This window comes from Lepidochelys kempii, chromosome 2 (assembly GCF_965140285.1).
Source record: "Lepidochelys kempii isolate rLepKem1 chromosome 2, rLepKem1.hap1, whole genome shotgun sequence".
Lineage (NCBI taxonomy): Eukaryota > Metazoa > Chordata > Testudines > Cheloniidae > Lepidochelys > Lepidochelys kempii.
Genome location: NC_136381.1, coordinates 192255392 through 192279815, shown reverse-complemented (window position 1 = coordinate 192279815; position 24424 = coordinate 192255392). Strand labels below are relative to the sequence as shown.

Here is a 24424-nt window from a genome sequence, read left to right as displayed (position 1 = left end):
CATCAAATGCAACTGCACATAAAGATGACATTGTTTTGCTATCATGTTGTGAAATGGACAGAAAGCGTTATGGATAGTAAACTGAAGCATATACTGGTGGTGTACATAAGAAAAAATTTTTGAAAACTAGATATCGGAAGACTTTCTCCTCCAAAGAAAAAAAAAATCTTTAAACCGGCCATATGTAAAGAAGCAGGTTGTTTTCACTTAGGCCAAAAGGAGAGTGACCATGGAGTTCAGTTGTAAAGTGAAAGTTGTTAGGCATTAAAAAGTCTGAAGTGTCTTATTGCTCTCATTTTCCTAGAGTGGAGAAAAGATTTTGGTGCTTTAGGGATAAAACCCTGTTTTAAAATTTATTTTTAGAATGGACCAACTCTAGTCTGCTAAAGCTAATTAGCAATTTATTACAAGATATGAGAGAGAGAAAGAGATTGCCCAGATGAAAAATACTGCATTTGTGTATTTGTGACTGCAAGAAAAAGAAAAATAACATGTTTCAAGTTACAGTATTTATGAGCTTCATGACATTACTTGTGATTGGATATTTTCTTCCATTCCTCCTCCCTCATCAGTGATCTCAGCATTGTCAAGTGAATAAGATACAGATCTGGGAGTCTAGAGGCCAGTGTTCTATTTCTGGCTCTGCCATTGACTTGCTGTGAGAACTTGGGCAAGTCACTTTATCTGTGTGTCTCGCATTCTGCTTCTGTAAAATGGGGATAATAAGACTTATCCTTGTAAAGAACTTCACAATTTTCAGATGAAAAGTGCAGTATAGCTAACGTGTAGTGCAGTATAGCTTATGCTAATTGTGCTTAAAATAAAGTAAGTGGGGCTATGTCCAATCAAAAATTGATTAACATTAAACATTAATGATTAACATTAAAATTTGATTAAGACAAAATGTGGTAATTTGCTTTATATCATGTGAAAGGATTTATTTTTATAATCTTTACTAGAATTCTGTAGATATGAGCACATAATATAATGATAGAAAAGGCAATTAAAGTTCGTTTTTGTTTTTTTTTAATTCACCCAGGATTGGAACGAAAACAATATTTTCTTTAATAGACTGTGTCACTCTTGGCAGATATGTAATAACAATTGATTCCTAAGGTTGCAAGATTTTAGCTCCAAAGTCTCTCTTTCAAATCCTAGTTATGAATTTTCAATTTCTTAGAAGTTAAAAGTAAAGTTTAAATGAGGGAAGAATATTAGGTTGAGACTGGCACTGTTGCTTGTCCTAAAGAACACAGGATAGATACATTTTTATTTCTGCTCCTAATAGATCTGAGTAATGAACTTTTAAGTTGTTGAAATATGTCTGACAAGTTCTGTCTTGAAGGTTAACACCGTTCTCCAGGCAGTGGTAATAACTAGATTTGTGTGATCTATTTTAAACAAATATAAGTGATAATGATGAAAGAGAAATCTGTTAACGTCTATTTTATCGTTATTTGCTCAATGTCCAGTAAGGGTATTAAAAAATGTATTCTCTTAAGCAGAGGCAGCGCTAGCCCATTTGGAGCCATCAGCAGGAATATTTTGAGGGGCTACCCCCGCACAACACATGCTTAAAAAAGCAAATAGGGGACCCCATTGAGCTGGTCAGGGCCCTAAGCAATTGCTTAGTCTGCTTATGCCTAGAAACAGCTCTGCTCTTAAGCTCTTCAAATATAAAGCTACAAAGTTGCAGAGGGAACTACCTTTTAACGTAAACTTACTATAGTTTCCATTCTATGGTAGACATGCTAATTAGAAGAGTCACTTAAATAAGATATTTCTTCTTTAGCTAGGTTGTGAAAACCAGAAATGTCAAGATTTCAATCCAAGGAAAAGAAGTCTTATATCATAAACAGAAGTCATTAGTAAGGCTATAATTTAGTCATGGGTATTTTTAGTAAAAGTCATGGACAGGTCACGGGCAATAAACAAAAATTCATGGCCCATGACCAGTCCATGACTTGACTTAGACCTTAGTCCATCCCATGCTTTGCTGCACATTGGACTACCCACACTTGCCATCCTTGCCTGTCAACTGCCCATCTCTCCAAATCTTCCATTTCAAGTTAAGGCGCTTGATGTCATTTAGAACTGTTCGTTTCCATGTTGTTCACAATCTTCCTCTTTCTTCTTGCATTTTCTTGCTTCCATTCAAGGGCAGTATTTGGTAAGCATTTTTTCCATTCTCAGCACATCTCCCAGCCACAGATGTCGTCTTTTGTAGATTATTTGTGAGAGGATACCTTGTCCAGTCATTTTTCTGACTTCTTCATTCATCTTCCTATCTCTGTTATTCTCAATATTCTTCTCAGACACTTGTGATGAAATGCATCCAGCTTTTGCATATCTTTCCTGGTAAGTTGCCATGTCTCACTGCTGTATGTTGTGATGGTGATAACAATTTCTTTTTACACATTCAGTTTTGTCTTGAGGGAGATGTTTCTGAGTCTTCCAAATGCAGCATTTGCCTTCCTGATTCTTCTTGTTTCCTCGGAACTAGTACCATGTTGGCTGATAGTATTTCCAAGATTCATAAAATTGTCCACCTTCTCCAGTTTCTCTTCTTCAGTTTGATTTCTGTCCCTATGGTCCCCATTAACATGATTTTACATTTGTTTGCATTGTATCTCAAACCTCTCTTCTCCATTACTACTTTTACTTGGTTTGTGCATTTTTGTAGTCCATTGGCATCTTCAGCAATAAGAGCGATGTCGTCAGCAAAGTCTAGATCAAATAGCCTTGAATTGTTCCATTTTAGGCCATATGTATCACTGTTGCATTGTTCTAATGCATAGTCGATGACTAGCATAAACAAAAAGGAAGACAAGATGCACGCCTGTGCCTTACACCTGTCTTGATGCTGAATGGCTTACTCAATCCATTTTAATGTAGCATTTTGAATTGGTGTAGAATGCCTTCATAATGTTAATTAATTTTATTGGAATTCCAATAAGTTCCACAATTTTCTGCATTGTTTCTCTGTTTACACTATCAAATGCCTTTTGAAAGCCCACAAAATTGATAGCAAGACTGCCTTGGAATTCAATTGTGTTTTCAATAATCCGTCTGAGGGTGAAAATAGCATCTGTGCATGATCTTCCTTGTCTAAATCCCAATTGTTGTTCATGTAGGATGGTATCCATCTTTCTTTTCGTTCTGTTCCCGAGGACTGCTGCTAATACTTTCCCTGTGACAGGTAGAAATGTTACTCCCCTCCACTCTGAACAATTGTTTAGATCACCTTTCTTTGGTAACTTGATTATGATACTGAGGGTCCATTCTTCCGGCACTTTCTCCTCTGTCCATATTTTCTTGCACAATGAACAGGGGTACTATATATCCCTGACTAAATCTTAGCTGGGGGTTAGGCAGGCTGCTGCTTGTGGGGGCAGGGGCCAGCAGCACCAGCTGCGAGGGGGCCACCAAGGTCAGCAGCACCAGCTGCCGGGGCCACTGAGCAGCAGCTGCTCCGGCCACCCCTGGGGCTGCCCACCTGCTGCTGCTCCCACTGCCCTGGGACCACTGCTCAGCTGGTTCCCTGGGGCCCACCAGCAATGCCGGTGCAGCTGGCTGTGGGGCTGCCCGAGTGGCTCACTGCAGAGCCGCTCCAGCAGCGGCCGGTGTGGCTGTCCCTGGGGCGGGCTGGTTGGATGGCTCTGGGATCAGCCACACTGGCTGCTGCAGAAGTCATAGAGGTTTCAGGAAGTCATAGAATCCATGACTTCCAACAACCTCCGTGACAGACACGGAGCCCTAGTCATTAGAAATGAGAACCTCACATTTCACTTGGTTTTTTGTCATTTGGGCTTTTCATTTGGGATTTATAATGGGATTAAGTTGAATTGTTTTTCAGGAAGATTTTAAAGTAAAAATATAAAATTTTTCTCTGGCAATGTTTTGTATGAGGTACCATTCCTTATATTACAGTTTCCTGTATTACATATTGTAACACATAAATAAAGCCTTTCACTAAAGTTAGAAAGTGGGATGTGAAAAATCAGGATCCACTTCAGTAAGATCTCTGATGCTCTGAGCAGCTACTAAGTACCATACTTGTCAAGAGTATTCAGAAGTATGCTGGAAGTATTCATACCAGAGTTAATATGTTTGTGTGTCACTGACACAATAATTAGAAATGGGATCCATGGCCTCCGCTCTTCTCACCACCATTTTCATTCTGTGAATTCTCTTCATTTGAATGTGGTTCCAGACTCCATATGACTTTCGCAAAGCAGAATACCTAGTTCACACAGTCACGTGGTAACTTGCACACGACATGGCATTTACAGATTTGGCATGGATTTAATTTAATTAAAGAGCTGTTCTAAAGTGCTATGAATTGTACAGAAATATTGGGAACTGATGCAGATTTTGTGCTGGTCAGAATCTACGGGGACACTTTCATTTTTAAAGCTATCATGAAGCAAATATTTGCAGTTTCACATAGCTCTGTGGAGGTCTAACTAGCACATACCAAGTCAATAGAGGCAATGTTACTGGTGATGCATTAAGTATCATGGAGCAGGTCCTCAAAGAATCAATCCTGAAGCACTTAGAGGAGAGGAAAGTGATCAGGAACAGTCAACATGGATTCACCAAGGGAAGTCATGCCTGACTAATCTAATCGCCTTCTATGATGAGATTACTGGTTCTGTGGATGAAGGGAAAGCAGTGGATGTATTGTTTCTTGACTTTAGCAAAGCTTTTGACACGGTCTCCCACAGTATTCTTGTCAGCAAGTTAAAGAAGTACGGGCTGGATGAATGCACTATAAGGTGGGTAGAAAGCTGGCTAGATTGTTGGGCTCAACGGGTAGTGATCAATGGCTCCATGTCTAGTTGGCAGCCGGTATCAAGTGGAGTGCCCCAGGGGTCGGTCCTGGGGCTGGTTTTGTTCAATATCTTCATAAATGATCTGGAGGATGGTGTGGATTGCACTCTCAGCAAATTTGCGGATGACACTAAGCTAGGAGGAGTGGTAGATACGGTGGCAGGGAGGGACAGGATACAGAGGGACCTAGACAAATTGGAGGATTGGGCCAAAAGAAATCTGATGAGGTTCAACAAGGATAAGTGCAGGGTCCTGCACTTAGGACAGAAGAACCCAATGCACAGCTACAGACTAGGGACCGAATGGCTAGGCAGCAGTTCTGCGGAAAAGGACCTAGGGGTGACAGTGGACGAGAAGCTGGATATGAGTCAGCAGTGTGCCCTTGTTGCCAAGAAGGCCAATGGCATTTTGGGATGTATAGGTAGGGGCATAGTGAGCAGATCGAGGGACGTGATCGTCCCCCTCTATTCAACATTGGTGAAGCCTCATCTGGAGTACTGTGTCCAGTTTTGGGCCCCACACTACAAGAAGGATGTGGATAAATTGGAGAGAGTCCAGCGAAGGGCAACAAAAATGATTAGGGGTCTGGAACACATGACTTATGAGGAGAGGCTGAGGGAACTGGGATTGTTTAGTCTGCAGAAGAGAAGAATGAGGGGGGATTTGATGGCTGCTTTCAACTACCTGAGAGGTGGTTCCAGAGAGGATGGTTCTAGACTATTCTCAGTGGTAGAAGAGGACAGGACAAGGAGTAATGGTTTCAAGTTGCAGTGGGGGAGGTTTAGGTTGGATATTAGGAAAAACTTTTTCACTAGGAGGGTGGTGAAACACTGGAATGCGTTGCCTAGGGAGGTGGTGGAATCTCCTTCCTTAGAAGTTTTTAAAGTCAGGCTTGACAAAGCCCTGGCTGGGATGATTTAATTGGGGATTGATCCTGCTTTTGAGCTGGGGGTTGGACTAGATGACCTCCTGAGGTCCCTTCCAACCCTGATATTCTATGCAATCTATTTTTCAGCGTAAAAGTGGCCGTGAGTAGGGTTTTTTCAGTGTAAAAACTCAGTTTTAGTTTCAAAGGATGAAATTCTGACCCTTTTAAAGTCCGCTTGACTTCACTGGGAATAAAGGGTTTTTACTGGGTCATTATGATTATACTAACAATTCAGTATAGTCCACTATTCGTTTTGGGTTGCCTGTACAGCTGCATACAGGGTAAGTTTTGCATCAGACAGGACAGGGATGGAATCCTCTCTCCATGCTGTTTATATATTTAAAAAAAAAAGCTAAAAAATTGGAGAGGTCTCAGAAGAAAGCCACAGGAATGAATGAAAATTTGGAAATGAAAGACCTAAGGCGTTCAGTCTGTTTAGTTTATAGAAGGAGAAGGTTAGAGGAAATTTGATCACTTTGTATTAGTAGCTGCAAAGGGCAAAGATATTTGATACTGGAGGGCTCTTTAATCTAGCAGGTAAGAGTATAACAAGATCCAGTGGCTGGAAGTTGAAGCTAGAAAAATTCAAACTGAAAATAAGATGCAAATTTTTCAGTGAGGGTAATTAGCCATTGGGACAACTTACTGAAAGATGTGATAAATTCTCTATCACATGAAGTCTTTAAGCTTGGCTGTCTACAAGATATGCTCTAGCTCAACCACAAATTATTGGGCTGGAGGTAGGAATCGCTGTGTGAACTTCTCTGGCCTATGTTATGAAAGAGCTAATCACAATTGTCCCTTCAGGCCTTAAAATCTGTGAATAGATGTGGACCAGAGGATCTGTTACTGTGGAGATCCTCCAGTCCTTCACCATCCAGTGGAGCCAGGGGAAGGAGGGGGAATGCTGAGGCCATAGAGGCTGCTGCTTGGTTACGTGAGGGCAGGGGAGGGTCTTCCCCCATTTTCCCTCTCCAGATGTCCCCAGCAATCAGGCTAGCTAGCTGGGCTGGATGCTGGGGAGGTCATTTGCCCCTAAAATAAACTTAGAAAGCTGTCCATCTTATAGCTTTGAAATGTCTGTGCTCTGAACAGTTTATTTTAAATTATCTGAAGAATCAATAGAGATTTCATTGTGTTAAATAAGTGTGCAATGATTGGCTATTCTCCTTTAGATAGTGGCCAAATAACTATCATTTAATGCTGATTTATGGGTGGATTACTCCTGGGGGAATTCTGCACCACTGCACATGCACAGAATTTATATTCCCTGCAGATTTCTTTGCTTCCCTCCAGAAAAATGACTTTCTGATGGGAAAGCAAAGGGAAACCCCAAGAATGGTCATGCGCCCCTCCCCAGCAGTATGTTTCAGGTGCCCGGGGCAGCTGGTAGAGAGGTAAATCACTGTGGGGCAGGAGGTGGGACTGGGGAAGACCTGGCTGGTGCTGGGTCCTACCCTATGCTGGGCTCAGCTGCTGTCAGACCCAACCCCAGATTTCTCCCCTGGCTGTAGGAAGCTCTGCAAACTCACTCCCTCCCCTACGCTTCCTGCACCCATCACTCCTCAGCTATAGGGGGAGGGATCACTGTAGAGGGAGCTGCTCCCCAATCCACCCAACCCCTGTGCATCCAGACCCCCTCATAGCAGACCTTCATGCCAAGCCTCATGTCCCCCGCACTCAGAACCCCCAGGGCGAGCCCCACTCCCACTGCAGCTGGACCACCCTGATGAGCCACCCTCACCCAGATCCCCACCCTATGGAGCCCCAACCAGCTGCACCTGGATCCCCACTCCCCCAGTACCTGGATGCCACACTGAGCCACGCCCCCACTCAGACCCTCTCTGCTGAGTTCTAGCCCCACCACACCCAGACCTCCTCCACTGAACCCAAACCATCTTCACCTGAACCCCCCTGCAGAGTCCCATTACCATTGCATCCAGATCCCCCCCTCCCACATTCAGATCCTCCACTGAGCTGCTCACACTCAGATTGGTTTGAGAGGTTCTGTGTGGGACACACCTGGATCCCCCGACACTGAGCCCCTCCACATTTGGATCCTGCCTTCCTGAGCCTGCCTGCCTGCCCACACCTGGTGCACCTGGCATGGAGGAACAGGGCCCTGGGGTGTTTTTGGGGCCAGCCCGGTCCTTGCACTCTGTCAGGATTGGGTGCAACCTCACAACTGGGTCTGTGTCCTGGGGGGAGCTGCACAGTGATCTCCCACCTCTGTGCAGCCAGTGGCCTGTGCTCTCCAATGCCGTACTGGAACCTCCACATTCATTTGAAAAAATTTGCAGAATTTTAAAATATTGTGCACAGATTTTTTTATTTTTTTGGCACAGAATTTTTAATTTTTTTGAGCAGAATGCCCTCAGGAGTAGTGAATAAACTGATCTGAACTAGATGCAAAATGTCGTGTGACTGCTTACAGAAAAATACCTCTGATGAAATAAATACCTTCTTTGAGGCCGGGGTTACCAAGCACCTTTGGAAAAGTCTGTGAGGATCGTTACGCTAGCAGTACAGAAAGCTCTTCACCAACCTTAACTGAAACCCCATATTTAATTATAACAGCCCCTTCCCAGGATACTCCAGCCTGATGCCCTTGCATCAGCTATACAATACCCATAAGATGTTGTTTAGTGGAGGGGAAGATATTAGTTTGTGTTTTGAGACCAAGTTTTCTTTGGCCACTCTCCAACATGGAGAGAAGGCAAAGTAAGAATGGTTTATTTAGCATGAGTTCCCAGAAAGTCAAGAAGGATGTCTTTAATAAAGAAATGTCAGAGCAGAAGAAGCAAAAGTATTGGAGCAATAAATATGCCAGGACACTACTACAAGGAGAATATACTAGCTTCTTACCACCATGGTCTACCCTGCAATATTACTATTCACTAGAATTTATCGGGCTGCCAGGCTTAATACGACTTTGTCTTAAGAAAAGTACCATTTGCGCCTTCTTTTTAAGGCACAGGTAGTCAGGACATCAGTTTTATCTCATATTTGAAATGTGGCAATAGCACTGAGGCCCGAAGCATCATACTAGGGCCTTGGTACAATACTGATTGAGAGCGAACAATGCCACCTACCAAGTCATCAGCATCATTTTGTGTAGCACCTGCAACGTACTGACCGCTCCAACGTTTCCTAGGCTTGGTCTACACTAGCAACTCATGTCAGCAGCACTACGTCACTCAGGGGTATGCAAAATCCACACCCCGGAGCGACTCAGTTATACTGACCTAAACTCCTGGTGTAGACACCACTATGTTGATGGGAGGGCTTTTCCCAGCAACATAGCTACTACCTCTTGGGGAGGTGGGTTAACTGCACTGACGGGAGAAGCGCTTCTGTCAGCAAGGGAAGCGTCTTCACTGAAGCGCTACGGCAGTACAGCTGCACCCTGTGCCGCTGCAGCCTTTTAAATGTAGCCATGCCCTTAAACTACACTTGCAGATGCAGAGTGCTGTGAGTTAAACCCGCCTTCCGAGAGCGCAGGAGGGAAAGCGCTGCAGTCCGTCTACACTGACGGGAACAAGCGCACTGGCGTGGCCACCTTTGCGGCATTTGCAGTGGCATTTGGGAGCGGTGCATTATGGGCAGCTATCCCACAGAGCCCCTCTTCCCATTCTGGCACTGTGGCTTGTGGGAAGAGGGCAGAGGGTGCGGGGCATTCTGGGTCCTGTCCCAATGCCTTGTGATGCATCGGTTCGCATCCCAGCAATCCCTGTGCTTCCATCCACATTTGGTGCCATCTTTCAACATTTTTTGTACTGCGCGCTCTGTCTTTCCTTTCCGTCTGTGGGAATGGAGCCCAAACTGCTGAGGAGTATGCTGACGAGTCTCATTTGGCAGTCAAGTTATTCCTTTTGATCCAAAGTGACAGTGAGGGCTCCGACGATATCGACTCGAGTAACGCCTATGACACAAGTTTGCTTGTGGCATTCACGGAGGTGCTGACCACAGTGGAACACCACTTTTGGGCTCGGGAAACAAGCACTGAGTGGTGGGATCACATCGTCATGCACATCTGGGATAACGAGCAGTGGCTGCAGAACTTTCAGATGAGAAAAGCCACTTTCATGGGACTGTGTGAGGAGCTCACTCCGACCCTGCGGCGCAAGGCCATGAGGTTGAGAGCTGCCCTGATGGTGGAGAAGCGGGTGGCTATTGCAATCTGGAAGCTGGCAACTCCAGACAGCTACCGATCGGTCACTAAACAGTTCGGAGTGGGGAAGTCGACCGTTGGAATCATGTTGATGCAAGTTTGCCGGGCATGAATGCTGCATTACTTCATGCAACATGTCTTCCTTGTGTCTACGTGGCCTCTTTCTGATTCTTTGGAGTCTGTCGGCCGGTGATAACACAGATGGATGAGATCTCAAGGTTGTATCTGTAAAGGCAAAATGCAACACTTAACAGAGGCAGCATTGTTCACGCCAGACAGATCAATGATTCCCCACACTTAAGGGCAAGCACAGTCTACCCAATAATATAATTTGCCCGTCCCAAAGCGAGCGCACATAGCCCACGGGAGCCCCAAAATGGTGATTAAGCACAGGGTCAAGCATGACTGATTGTTCCACGGCTGTACTGTCCTCTGGGTTTCTGTGCCTTGGGGAGAGCCAACAGTGGCAGGGGGCCCCTATACTGAACACTGTCCCCACATTTTCCACAGGAGTTCGTCCTGGAAGATAGCTCGCTGCTGAGGATGACCTGGGAAGCAAGAGAGGGTCTTCTACTGCAATGCGGCTTCCGCCCTGGCCCATATGCAGCTTGCCTGTGTGCGGCAGTGGTCCCCCCGCCCCTCATGGCACAGTGGCGCAGACAAGTTAGGCTTACTGGGACAAGGACCACGGTGGCTCTCCTGAGAAACCTGCGCAAGCGCATTGCCCAAGTTCTGGATGAGACCTTTGAAGAGATCACTGAGGCCGATTACCGCGATATGAGAGAGCACATAGACGCCCTATTCTGCATCTAGGCATGCATGCAGCCCTAACCCTCCTCGCCCCAAGAGCCCACACCGAATAACTTCCTTCCCAAAATAAAAGCTGCTTACCGGAAACCTCCTCTGGTGTTTGTCCTTCCCCAAGCACCGGCCTCCATGACTTGCTACCTTCATTCTGGCTTGAGAACAGCTCCTGGCTGCATGCATATAGGGATTCTGGGATGTCTTCCTCCACCTCAGCACCCTTGCTCCCACTTTGCTCCTCCTCCTGCCTTGTTGAACTGGCCTGTGAAGGGTACTAGGAGTGGAGATGGGGTTGCCCCCCCCCAAGTATCGCATCCAGCTCTTTGTAGAAATGGCAGGTCATGGGGGCAGCACTGGAGCAGCTGTTTGCCTTGTGGGCTTTGCGGAAGGCATTCCACAGCTCCTTCACTTTAACCCTGCACTGCACTGCATCCCGGTTATGGCCCCTTTCCATCATGTCCCTTGATATCTGCCTGAAGGTATCGTAATTCCTACTGCTGGAGTGCAGCTGGGACTGGACAGCTTCCTCCCCCCAGACACTGATGAGGTCCAGCACCTCGCCATTGCTCCATACTGGGGATCGTGTGGCGGCATGGTCACCTGGAAAGATGCGCTGAGAGCATTCCACGTCTGGCTGAGCAAACATGAAGGGGAATTTCAAAATTCCCAGAGAATTTAAAGGGTGGGTCTGATGGTTGGTCACCTGAGGGCAGGGCAGTAGAGTTCAAAGTGATGACCAGAGTGGCTAGAACAGGCATTGTGGGACACTTCTGGAGGCCGATCAGAGTGCATTAATAGACCAGGGCATCCACAATGGCGCCTCAGCGCTCCAGCGGAGGCGCATCAACCGTTATTCCACTCGCCAAGGTGGAGGTACCAGGAGCAGACCAGCCGCGGAGTCAGAGCGCTCTACGTGCCTTGCCAGTGTGGACGGGTAGTGAGCTAGTGCGCCCAGGGCTCCTTTAATGAGCTGTAACTCGCAAGTGTAGCCAAGCCCCAAGAGATTGAATGATAACACAGTTGAAGTTGATAAGGGGCTTCTGTACACAGAGACATTCAGGGAAGTTAATCTGCATTAACTAAAGGTGTAAATTAAAAGTGGATTAGTTACATTGCATTACGCCCCTGTGAAGACACTCTCATTCACAATTAAAATAACCTTAATTCAGTTTAGTTTGATTCAGTTGGGCATTGAATTTCACTAAACTGAATTAAGGTCACTTTAATTCTTAATGAGAGTGTTCACACAGAGTTTAATCCAGTGTATCAAATATACTTTAAAACTCACACAACTTTAGTTTATTCGAATCAGCTTTCCTCAATGTCTTCCTGTTGATAAACCCATTCATACACATGTTTGCATCATGCTTGACCAAGTTACTAGAAGAGTGTTTACATAGTTTTGCCCTGAAATTGAACCGCTACAAGCATAGAAACTTAGAGTGATATTTTTTTAACTAGCTGCGGTGCAAATTAATTGTTGACAAGAACCGAGCAAGTCATTTCTCACCATTTTAACTATAAGCACATAGACAAAACCTTGGGTACATAGTAATATTTAGGAACCAGACAAGTAGCTTGGGCTACTGAATGCAACCTCGCCTATCTGGTAAATGGCCTTCGATAGTCTGTATTTCACTATCACCAGTGATTGTCTTAGTTTTCAGTGAAGGGTAGCTGACATTTTCTAAACCTGGAGGCTTGTGAGCTGTAACCTCACTTATAAAACATATCTGACTGCTCCCACTCGTCTTATCCCCCCCTCACTTCAATAACAACATGATTTTAGTGGCCAGTATCTCAAAGACTGCAAGAAACAAGGCTGGGCACCATCTGAATGCTCATAATCCTATCGTTCAATGGTAAAGCATCAATTATTAATGCTTGTATCTTGTGAGTATAATGGCTGCTAATATCATATTATAACTGAAGTGAAAGTAAAGAAGAACTGGATTTTAAAGCATGGGTGTTGTGTAACTGATTCCCCCCTCCCCCGCCTATTATTTTGGTTGCCATTGTATAGTAGTTACATAAAACCTCTCAGTTTCACAGAACATATAGAAATATTATTATTAATCCTGTGGCTGCTGTTTCCTTCTGCCTTCAAAGTCTGAGAACTTGTCTACACTAACATTTCGTTCATGGCAAGCTGGGGTGTGAATCTTGCCCGCTACGGTCTAACTGTTCATGTGCACCCCATGCATTAACAGTCCTGCTAATGCACGTTGGTCTAGGCCTGTTTCCAAGAGAGCTAGATCAGAACACTGTACTGTGTATCAGCAGGGTGCCCCTGGCAGGCTAGTGAGGGTAGATTCACTCCCAGCTTGCTGCGGTCTAATTCTTTGTGTAGACAAGACCTGAGACACCAATTGAAACCCAGGCTGCTACTGACATCATAAGGATTTCCTCTTCCCAGATACAAGGGGAGCTGTAGCAAGCCCACAGCATTTCTGACTCTATGGGACAAAATTGCTTGATTGGCATGCTCCATTATATCGAGAGCACAGGTCTAAGCTTGAAAGGCATAAAAAAGACCACGGGTCAAAGTGTGGCTGGCCATTCATGGGTGAGGGAGAAGTAAAGGGGTCTGCTAGTGTACCTAGGCAAGAGAGAGCCATTATTTGGAGGGGGTTGAACAGCCTGAAGCTCTAGCAGCCCCAAGAGGTGTTTTTGGGTTAAGCAAAGGTGGCTCCATGGTCTCTCCTCTTCTGCACGTTGGACACTGTCAGGGGGGTGCTGGCTATACTTTATTAAAGATGCATCAGAAGCTGCAGCCCTGCACCTTCCTCCATGCCCCAGAAGGTATTATGCCTTGCTTTGTCATAACAACCTCTTCACAGCAGTCAGGCAGCCTTCCTCTTACCCATCACCCTGAGCAGCGCTGTCTCTTGACCATTTCTAAAAGGGCTGGAACTAGTCTTATTCTGACCCCGGCTCTTTCAGCTACACTCCTAAAATCACTGGGGAGCTCACAACGCCCCTGTGCAGTAGGTAAATGGTGAATACTGCGGAAATCCCTTCACCTACAACAGCAGAAGTCTGATGTTGTAAGCACAACACTGAAACCTCAGTACACGATCAAGCCAAAGGAGGAACTTGGCTGTCAGAAGGATCTTGTTCCTATAAATAAATACAAGGAAAGTGAACGAAACAGAAAACGAGTCTAAGTAGATTTCTTTTTGTTGAATAGTTTCTCTGTCCCAGTTTTTTCCCATGTGAAAGACCTTTTTGTGTAATGCAATGGTTGGATGACAATTATTGTAAACTGTAAATCTGCTTATCCCTCTGAACTGAGTTGTCTCAATGTGCATATAATAATCTAATTTATCTTTAATACAGCAATACCATGTGACAAAGGGGAATTATCTTCCATTTTCTGATTGCCCTTGAATATTGTCCTGAATCTGCAGCGCTACTGATGAGATAAAGATGAATAAGGTTGAGTGTCTGTGCATTGATTTGTAGGTTCTGGGACTGTCACCAGCGTGGCTCCAGTCGTGCCCCAGGGATCGAGAGCAATCAACAAAACCATGGCTGAGACCAAGCTGAAACGCATGAGGGAGTAAGTAGCTCATATCTTCTATGAAAGCAATACTTGGACCAAGTTGAAATGCATGAGGGAGTAAGTAGCATATATATCTATGAAAGCAATACTTAGACCAAGTTGACAGTTTTGAACGACGACAGGATATGGTTGGGAGTGGGGAGAAGAGATTAGAAAAGAGAGATTGTGAAATGGATCCCAGAATGTTCATTACAACGGAACGCTCGTCTGCACCAGTTGAGGGAAAGCTTAACCGTTGCTTCTGAACGGTTCCCCTGTAATCGGCACAATCCCTGTCAGCCTTTCCAGGAGCATACTGTGTCTTCATAGCTTTCTGTGTTGTTCTGAACTTCCCCTTTTTTATCATCTCAACACAAACCCCATAAATCAGCGGCAGACGTTCATGTTGTTGTGTTCTTTCCCTTACTTGCCCTTTGGCCTTTATTCCGTCATTCCTGCAATGGGTTTTTTCCAATGGTCTTGTACCGGTTAAATAAGGATAGTAGTGCTGTAAGCTGGGATTTTCAAAGAAGACTAAGGAAGATAGGCATCAAACTCCCATTGAAACTCCATTAGGCTCCTTTGAAAATGGCTCCTTTGAAAATCTCAGCTGTAATAAATAATTATTTCACTTCCTTAATAGAACAGAGATCTGTAGCTTCCCTTCTAATTATATATATTAATACAGCTCATGCCTATTACAGTAATTACAGAGTATTATTACAGTAACTATGTCAGGTTTACTGTACTTCTAGCTAGATAGTGACCTATTAGTTATGATGCTCTATCAGAACTGAAGTACAGTGTTACAACATTTCCGCTGATCTTAAATTGTGAGTCCTTCCAGACAAGGACACTGTTTTCCTGTGTGTGCGGACAGTGCCTAGCACATTCCGGGTGTTACCAAAATACAAACAATAAACACAAATTATTAGCAATAGTAATTTAATTGAAACCTCTACAGAAAAAAAAACATTATAGCACTGATGCACTGCTCAAAACACTCTGCTACACTAAAATGCCCAGTAGAGATGGGCCCAAGAGAAGTAGCTACCAAATATCTGTCTTACTGATGGTCACCCTGAACCAGCTGAGGCTATTCCATTTTACAGAAGTCCTAAATGTACCATCTCCCTAGGATTTTACTTCCTGGATTGGCCATAGCACTGAGGTCACGCAGCGTTGGCCAATCTGATTCTTGTCAGTACCACTTTCATGGAGAGCACTTTTGAAAGAGACACTGTGCGTCATGTGCCCAGTGGTTCAGAGGTGAGTTTGGTTACACAAAATACCCAATAACCTTGCAGCTTTCACCCTGCAGGCAAATGGAGTTACAGGATAAATCTGCACCATTCAAGACATCTTTATATGTCTTTAGACGTCTTTCATTTCCAGCTGAAAAAAATAGAGCTCTGCCAAATTACTCTCTGTGCAGGACACCAGACAAAACTTACAGCTTGTAGACCAGGTTTTCATTATCTGTGCTGCTTGCTGGGGTCAGCTTTTGGACCATGGTCTTGCTAAGCTATTTAAAAATAAAGTTGCATTTTCCAACAAACAATGTTTGTCAGTTTCCATGGGCTGCTGAGCCAGGCCATGTGTAATGTAAATTATTTCTTGGCACCCAGAAACTTGTAGGATGGGCTCCTTATGTAAGTTAAAAATCGTGACAGAAATGTTAAGAGAGTGCTAGGCTATACTAGCTTGAAAACATGTCCCAGAAATATTTTAATAAACACACACATTTTGGTGAAAACCCTGGTTTAACATGTTGAGAATGATGGGTTTTTTTTTTTTTTTACACTGTGGTCCCTTTATGCTTTTTTAATTTTTTGTAAACTAAAATCAGAACTTATTTTTGTAAGTCAAAGTAACCACTTAATTATGTAAGCATGCACAGAATTTGTCTGTGGTTAGAGTGCTCTAGGGCCCTTTGTCCATCGTATGCTGTGCACCATGCCACGGTCCGAACATGCAAAGGTGAGACAGTATGTTAATTGCAAGAAAACGGGGCTGGAAGTTGAGGTGGAAGAAAAAGGCTGATAAGCAGCACATATGCAAACACACACCCCCGGGGATCACAGCAACCTCCCGTGTGTGAACAATGCATGCTTAGAGTACTGTCGTGGGGGCATACAAAGCAGGGTGGGTGAATAGGGGTGTGTGTCTGGCCAGAAGGGGACCATCAAGTATCAGTTGTTCTGTGCTCCCCTAAAAAAACCCAGCATATAATGCATTGCAAATCTGTGCAAGTCAATGCTGCTTAGAGCAAGATTAATATTATTCAGAGTTGTGTTGTTCAGTTTCAGTCAGAAAATTGCAACTCTACAAACCTTACTGTAGGGCCTTCCAGTTGACAGGCTCCAATAAAAGAGAGAGATCGTATATTTTGCTATCATAAAATCTCAGTCGCTCAAGAGTCCTCTTTGGGACATAGAAGGTAAGATCAATAAGGATGGAATGGAAGTGCGGTGGAATCCTTGTAACTGGTACATTTTTATGGAACCAGAAGCATGCCAATTAATGATTGTTCCCATTATCTACTTTGTGCTGAGAGATACTCTTTTATTTTATGACGTGCTTTAAAGGTAAGCATTGTACACGACAAACACTACAAATTACATTAATGAAAGAAACGCATTTAGTCAACAGAGGGTGAAACAGCAAAAAGCGTGTGGTAGCAAATGTTAATTGACACCTGTAAATAATGTGAATGGGGTTGCAGACAACAGCAGGCAGGACAGTCAGTCAAATAGATTTCATGTATTCATTGTTTGGAGTCATTACTAAGTATTTCTGTGACTCCGTTCCCTGGCAGTGCATAGACATGCAGTTTATCAGGGTACTAATATAAGCAGATTCAGCTCTATCGGTGCACAGGGATTTTTGTAGTGTATTCATAATTAGAGGATGTCAGGAGATGGTGCTAAAAGAACATCTTACAGGAATGTAGAATGAGGTCATTGAGCTTTTTGAATATAATAACTCAGATACCCAGCTGCAGTTTGCCATATTTAGGGAAACTAATTTCCTTCTCTAAGTGATTGGCTACATGGATTCAACTCATGGTGCGCATGCATCCCAGACACTTAAGATTAAGATCTTTTGGTCAGCAGTGTCTGAGGCCACACCTGCACCCTCAATGGTCTTGCATCACCCCTCGAAAGGACTCGAAGGACAGAGTGGAGCTAACTGTTCCTTAGTACATTCTTACCGCCATGGCAATGAGACAGAACAGAGAGAGCCGTGTCACTGTATCTTGCACTTGTGCTCATTAAAATGAATTTGTTGGTATATAGTCACCCTAGCAGTGTTGTTCGTAGTTAGTTAGGATAATAGTTTTATTAGGTTTTACTTTAAGTGAACTTTTTTCCTAATGTTTGTTTACCTGGAAGCGGGTGGGCAGCTTCATGGTTCAATGAAAATCTCCTGGGTCTCAGTGTTGTTCATCTTGTAAGGCAGCTGTACCCCTCACTGATGGACACTCAAAATGTTTGTTTGGTATCAGTGAGGGGCATATTGCTGAGAAAGGTTCTGTTTGTCATTCATTCTTCAAACAAACTTTATTAGTGAAGGATTCTTTTTTAAAATTTATTTATTTATTTTTGGACAAATCAATGAGACCTGCTTCAGATCCAGGCTAACAAACCCCTTCTGGCTCTGAGTAATCCGCCACTGAAAATGCCCCAGCAGGCACCTGCTCTGGGCTAACCTCCAGGGCTTCTGCTTCCTCACTAAAGCATTCCTCAGATGCTCCTCCTATCAAGTCTTTGGCTTATCTTCACTACCGGGGTAAATCAACCTAAGTTACGCTACCCCAGCTACATGAATAACGTAGCTGAAGTCGACGTAGCTTATGGCGATTTACCCCGGTGTCTTCACTGCGCTGCAGTGACGGGAGACGCCCTCCGGTCGACTTACCTTACTCCTCTCAGAGAGGTGGAGTACCGGGGTCGACCAGAAAGTGCTCTGCCATCAATTTAGTGGGTCTTCACTAGACCTGCTAAATCGACATCTGCTGCATCGATTGTAACAGTCCCACGTAGTGAAGATAAGCCCTTCCTCTGCAGCCAAAAGTAATAGGAGGCAGCACTGTTCCTCTAAGGAGCACAGGTAGAGCAGTCCCTAGGGTACAGCAAATCAGGGTGACCTCCCCAGGCCCCACACTTTTGGGGGCCCCGTGCTTCGTGAGGAGGCAGGGAGGTGAGGCGGGGGGCGGGCAGGCAGGGGGGCAATTGAAATGCCATCATCCCCCTCCCCCCAGTGCCTGCTGGTGGGCCCTGCCAATCAGCGCCTCCTCCTCCCTCCCAGCACCTTCTGCCGATCATCTGTTTTGCTGCAATTGGAGGTGCTGGGTGGGGGGAGAGGAGCGAGGGCACAGCATGCTCAGGGGAAGGGGCAGAACTGGGCGGGGAAGAAGCGGGGTGGGGGCAGGAAGAGGCAGAATGGGGGCAGAGCAGGGGTGGGGAGAGGTGGAGTGGGGGTGGGTCCTGGGCAGAGCTGGCGGGGAGCACTCCCTGGCAGATAGAAACTTGGCGCCTATGTCCTGGGCCCTGAGCACAGGTGCAGGTCTCCATCCCAGGGATCTAGCTAAAAAAGAGGAAAACATCTCCTCTTCCCACTTTAAATGAAGGTAACTCAAGGCCTGACTTAGGCCCCTCTGGCACCCATAGTGATGCCAATCCCATGCTTCAGTACCATCTAAAATCAGTCACAAGCTGCCTTTGGTACAGAGTCTGGACTGCCACCGTGTTCTCAGTGCTGGCAGTGGGATGCCAATTCCTTTGGTATTGACCACGTCGGCACCTTTTCCAATTTGTTACTCTTGATACTCAGAAGTTTATAGCACTGGGCGGTTTAACTGTTTCAGCCCTGCTGGAGTCCCCTTTATTGTTTTTCACAGTGAAGATATCTTCAGTGGGGGTGGAGGTGAAGGGGGAGCAATCAACAAAGTCTTTAGTTGTGTGATGTTCCACAATAGTTCATCTGGTGTTGAGACGTGCAAGAGAATTCCTCCCAACAGCTGAATTTGCAACTCAAAGCAGAAGAGGGAAGAACAAAAAGTCCTAGAAAGGAGGAACTGTATCTTCTATGTTGGTTGGACTCTGAGGGGGCAAGGATTACTAAGCATAAGCAAAAGATCCCCAGTGCTTGCCAGGGTTAGCCCTAAAGGACACCTAGAACTTGCTTACTATAGAAGCTTCTATTAGTTTTGGAAAATTAAAATTGGAACTCATTTGTGTGTATGTCTTTACTTGCTTTAACCTTGTAAATGGCTCTCATTTCCTTTTCCTAGTTAATACATCTTTAGATAGTTTACTATAGGATTGGCTACAAGTGTTGTCCTTCGCATGAGATCTAAGGTGCAATTGACCTGGGATAAGTGACTGGTCCTTTGGGACTGGGAATAACTTGAATATTATTGTGATTTTTGATGTAAGGGACCATCTGTCACATAGACAAGCTTACCTGAGTGGCAACACAGACTGGAGTACCCAAGAGGACTGTCTGTGACTCCATGTTAAGGCTGTTATAGTGCTTGAGGAGTTTACACTTGATACTTGGTTGCTGAAATCTAATAATAGAACACACAATCCATTTGGATTTTGTGCCCCGCTTCTTAACAGTTTGCCCTGAGGTTGGTACCCATGCTCTTGAACTACTACAGGACAGCTTGACAATCAGCCATGCCAAAGACCCTCCAAACTGCCTAGAGACAAACAGAAGTTTCATTGGAGAAGGCCGCCTTCTTCTTCTACTGCGGCTTCAATGAGACAGACACCAGCTTCAAAACAGTTTGGTGGTTGTGCTGAGAGTTGTTGGGAATGCCATTAGGAGATCAGTCTATTTATTTTGAGGGAGTTGGAACAGCATTACCACTGAGCAGAGGGTCCTTGAGAACACTGAAACAGGCTATTCAATTCAGTTTCAGGCAATTTCTACTCACCACCTACATTTCCCATCCGTTTTCAGGGACTATCTTCTTGAGAGACTGTTGCAACAAAAGGTGGAATCCCTCCACACTCTTCGAGCAATAGAAGAAGTTCCTCATCTGGTCAGTGGGAAGGGGTTTTATTTCCTTTACTTTCCAAAGAGAATAGGATGCTGGTGCCCTGTTCTGGACAGCAGAGAATTCAACACCATTGTTCACAGTTCAAGTTCGGAATGGTGAGCCTGGCATCAGTAATCCCTATTTTAGATCCTGAAGACTGGCTTGCAGCTCTCCACCTCCAGGATGCATATTTCAATGTATCAATCCATCCTACTCACAGAAGATACTTAAGATGTGCAGAGGGGACTTCACACGCCCTGTCCAGAGTACTGTCAACAGCCCCAAGAGTTTTCACAAAAGGTCTGGTTGTCATAGCAGCACATTTTAGGAAACAAGGCATTCTAGTTTGTCTCTTGATGACTGGCTGATTTGGGGACGCTCTCCTCAGCAAGTCACAGGCAGCATACATTGGCACTCCAGCTCTTCACCACTCCAGGGCTCCCAATCAACAAAGAGAAATCATCACTCCTGCTGATGCAAAAAATAGACTTTGTAGGAGCACTTCCGGACTCTACAATGGCAAGGAGCATATTTACCTTGAAGCAGGTTTGCCCCATTGTCAGACCTCATAAATCAGTTAGCCAAACCCATTGACAATGGTCAGGACTTGTCTAGGAATGTTAGGCTGCATGACCTTGTGCCTGTGTGGGGCTCAGTAGGTTAGACTTCACCATAATTGTTGTTTTGTTTTTGTTTTTGTTTTTTTTGTGGGTTTTTTTTTGAAAGGGTGGTTGAAGTCCACTCAAGCAGACATGACATAGACATGGCAGTTCAAATACCTCAAGAAGTCCTATTATTATTAAATTGGTGAAATTTGCAAGGTTGTTCTGTTTTCTCCACCTCTACCAACAAAGATTTTGCCCAAAGTCCTCTCAGAGTTTCATCTGAACCAAAGGATATATTTACCATTTCTCCTCCTAAGCAATATTCTACCCAAGTGTGTGTGGGAGGGGGGAGTCTAGGCGTCACACTTTAGATGTCCCTAGAATCCTGTCTTTTTATCTGAACAGAACTAAACCCTTTAGGGTCTCAATAAACTTATTTCTTGTTTTTGCTGAAAGAATGAAGGGACAAGCTACATCATCTCAAAGACTGTCCAAATGGATTTCAGATTGGTACCCGTGTAGCTAGACTAGAATCCTCTGCCCAGGCGAGAGCCCACTCTGTCAGAGCACAAGCAGCTTCTGCAGCATTGTTCCCATTGTTGAAATTTGTAAAGCAGCGATCTGAGGTTCAGTACATACGTTTACTAAATTATTTTCTTTGGTCCCGGCATCTAGATCTGAAGCCTGCTTTGGCAGACGCCGAGCACCAGCCCCTTACATGAGGGCACCTCTTGTGAGTCGCCAAGAGTGGAATACATAAGGACAATCATTCAAAGAAGGATCAGTAACTTTACAGTAACTATTGTTCTCTGAGATGTGTTCTCTCTCTGTGTTCCACAGCCCGCCCTCCTTCCCCACTACTGCTGAGTCTGATAGCACCTGCTTTCTCTGTTGGCAAAGGATCTGAGGGCCAGTTGGTCCTGGTCTGCTCTCTGCTGGGTGGCTGTAAGGGCACTCAGGGCATAGGCATGGCCCCACTGGACACCGCTGGCCAAAAGATTCTGATCTGGAGTGCATGAGCTGTATGTGCACCAAGAGTGGAACCCATTTGGGCAACACATCTCGAAGAACCGCAGTTAGCATAAAGTGCGTAACTGTTCTTTGTTTCGTTTTGAAAAAGATAGGTGATGTGTGCAACCATGTATCTGGAAGGTTTCTGGGGATATTCTTAAGTGCTTCCCAAGATGTGGCGCAATTATAATAACCAACAGAAAGTTAAGAGGGTTATTCAAGACCAGGATAGGAGGTGACTGGATCACTTTCTATATATGCATCCACAGAGAAGATTTTTTTGATAGGAAAGGTCTCTCTTATGTATCAGACAAAGTGGCTAGAAGCTGAAGCTAGACAAATTCAGACATACTCTTAATAGTGGTGGTAACTAACCATTGGAATGACTTACCTAGGGATGTGGTGGAGTCTCTGTTATGGTATCTTTGCATCAAGACTGGGTATCTATCTAAAAGATATGCTCTAGGTCAACCAGAAGTTATGGGCTTGATGCAGGAGTTACCAGGGTTCTAAAGTGGGGGCGGGCAAACTTTTTGGCCTGAGGGCCACATTGGGTTTCCAAAATTGTATGGAGGGCGGGTTAGGGGAGGCTGTGCCTCCCCAAACAGGCAGGCATGGCCTGACCCCTGACCCCATCAGACCCTCCCCTGCTTCTCGCCCCCTGACAGCCCCCCCCAGGACTCCTACCCCATCCAACCCCCTTGTTCCTTGTCCCCTAACAGCCGCCTCGCATCCACTACGCCCTGCTCCCTGACCGCCCCCGGACCTCCCACCCCGGGCTGCTTCCTGATTGGCCCCGGGACCTCTGCCCCCATTCAACCTCTCTGTTTCCTGCCCTCTGACTGCCCTGACCCCTATCCACACCCCTTTGCCCTTACCACCACCCCGGACTTCCCTGCTCTCTATCCAACCCCGCCGCTCCCTGCCCCCTTACCGCGCTGCCTGGAGCACCGGTGGCTGGCAGCGCTATGGTCGCGCAGCACAGAGCACCGGGTCAGGCCGGGCTCTGCAGCTGCGCTGCCCCAGGAGCTCATAGCCCGGCCACCCAGAGCATTGAACCAGCAGCGCAGTGAGCTGAGGCTGCGGGGGAGGAGGAACAGCAGGGGAGGGGCCGGGGACTAGCCTCCGGGGCCAGGAGCTCAGGGGCCAGGCAGGAGAGTCCCGCAGGCCAGATGTGGCCTGCGGGCCATAGTTTGCCCACCTCTGGTCTAAAGCCTGCATAATACAAGTCAGTCTGGATGATCAAAATTGGTTTTTTCTAGCCTTAAAATCTATGAACATCCCGTCTTTCTAAGCGGAGGGTAAAGTCTTTAAATCCTAATCTTGTACTTGACTAATCTGGAGCATTAAGGCCAAAAGCAATTTTAAAGCTATGGTGCTGGTGCCTAATGGGGGACAAAGCAGTGGAGATCCCATGCAGAAGAATTGTAACCCCCACTGCGCCCCGAAGAAGATCTCCATACAAGGGTTCATGTCTCATTGTGGAAGGGAGTAATGTAGGTGGACAAGGAACAAGACAGCCATTGGCAGCAAAGGCCTTTTGTGGGGAGGTGAGGTGAAATTGGTCACATTCACTATTCCAACTCTTAAAGTGTTGTAGCATTTGCAGCCCATCTCTGGCAAAGAGCAAGGATTTTGTTCCCCGCAAGCCTTCCCAGTATTATATGCAGGACTCTCTTCCTTGGACTTTGCTTGCAGGATTGGGATTTGGGCCTTATTGAATATGGCTGGTTTTAGAATAACAGAATATATACAAAATAGAATGCATATCTTTTTCTTTTGATCCTGAAAATATCAAAAGGAATAAAAACATTAAAAGGGAGAAAGGGCTATCAATGCAGAGTGTTTCATGCTCCTTTACAAAGGTATCCATGAACGCATACAGTGAGTCCGTTGAATAGAAGTGCAGGTGAGAATTCAATAAAATGTATATGGCTAAAAAGAGAGGGCTCTTATCCCCCAAATTTTAAGTAAATTAAGATCCTAGAGCACAGCAGTAAATGCCTCTTATTCAGTTCCCAAAGTCTTGCACACAGCAGCATATCAGGATCAGGCAAAAGACTTCATTATCACCTGCTGAGTGTAAGTAAAATTGCCTTTCAGGCACTGCAGAGAAAGGCACTTGGTGATATTTTTGTTCTGGGCTTGTGATCGCTCCTAGCACTGTTGGTTTAGATTCATGAATAGTAAGTGTATGTGCTGTTTGTGCTTGTGATGTTGGCATTGAATGTGTTTGTTTCTCTTGAAAATTCAGAAAGAAAGGTCAAGTGACGTCATCGAATGAGCTCCATGTGGTCTTTAAGATTAGCATCTCAGATTATGCCTACGCTAAGGCACAGGTTTTCTAAATTATTTGGGCATGTTTCCAAAGGATTGGGGTAAGGAGTCTAGTAGGTTTGTTGGATGGATTTTCAAAAGTGCTTGTCGCTGTCCTAATGGTGCTGCCATTGGTATTGACGCTAAGGGGTCACTCCCA

At 45.1% G+C, this 24424-nt stretch overlaps 1 protein-coding gene across 11 annotated transcripts in view; it reads left to right on the top strand.

The window, feature by feature from the left end:
- Positions 1-24424, top strand: part of NEK11 (NIMA related kinase 11) — a 189900-nt gene that overhangs the window by 141456 nt on the left and 24020 nt on the right. For all 11 annotated transcript variants that reach the window (XM_073333276.2, XM_073333277.2, XM_073333268.2 and 8 more), the window contains one exon: positions 14202-14298. In XM_073333276.2, coding sequence (XP_073189377.1) covers positions 14202-14298 — 97 coding nt within the window. The remainder of the gene's footprint in view (positions 1-14201; positions 14299-24424) is intronic.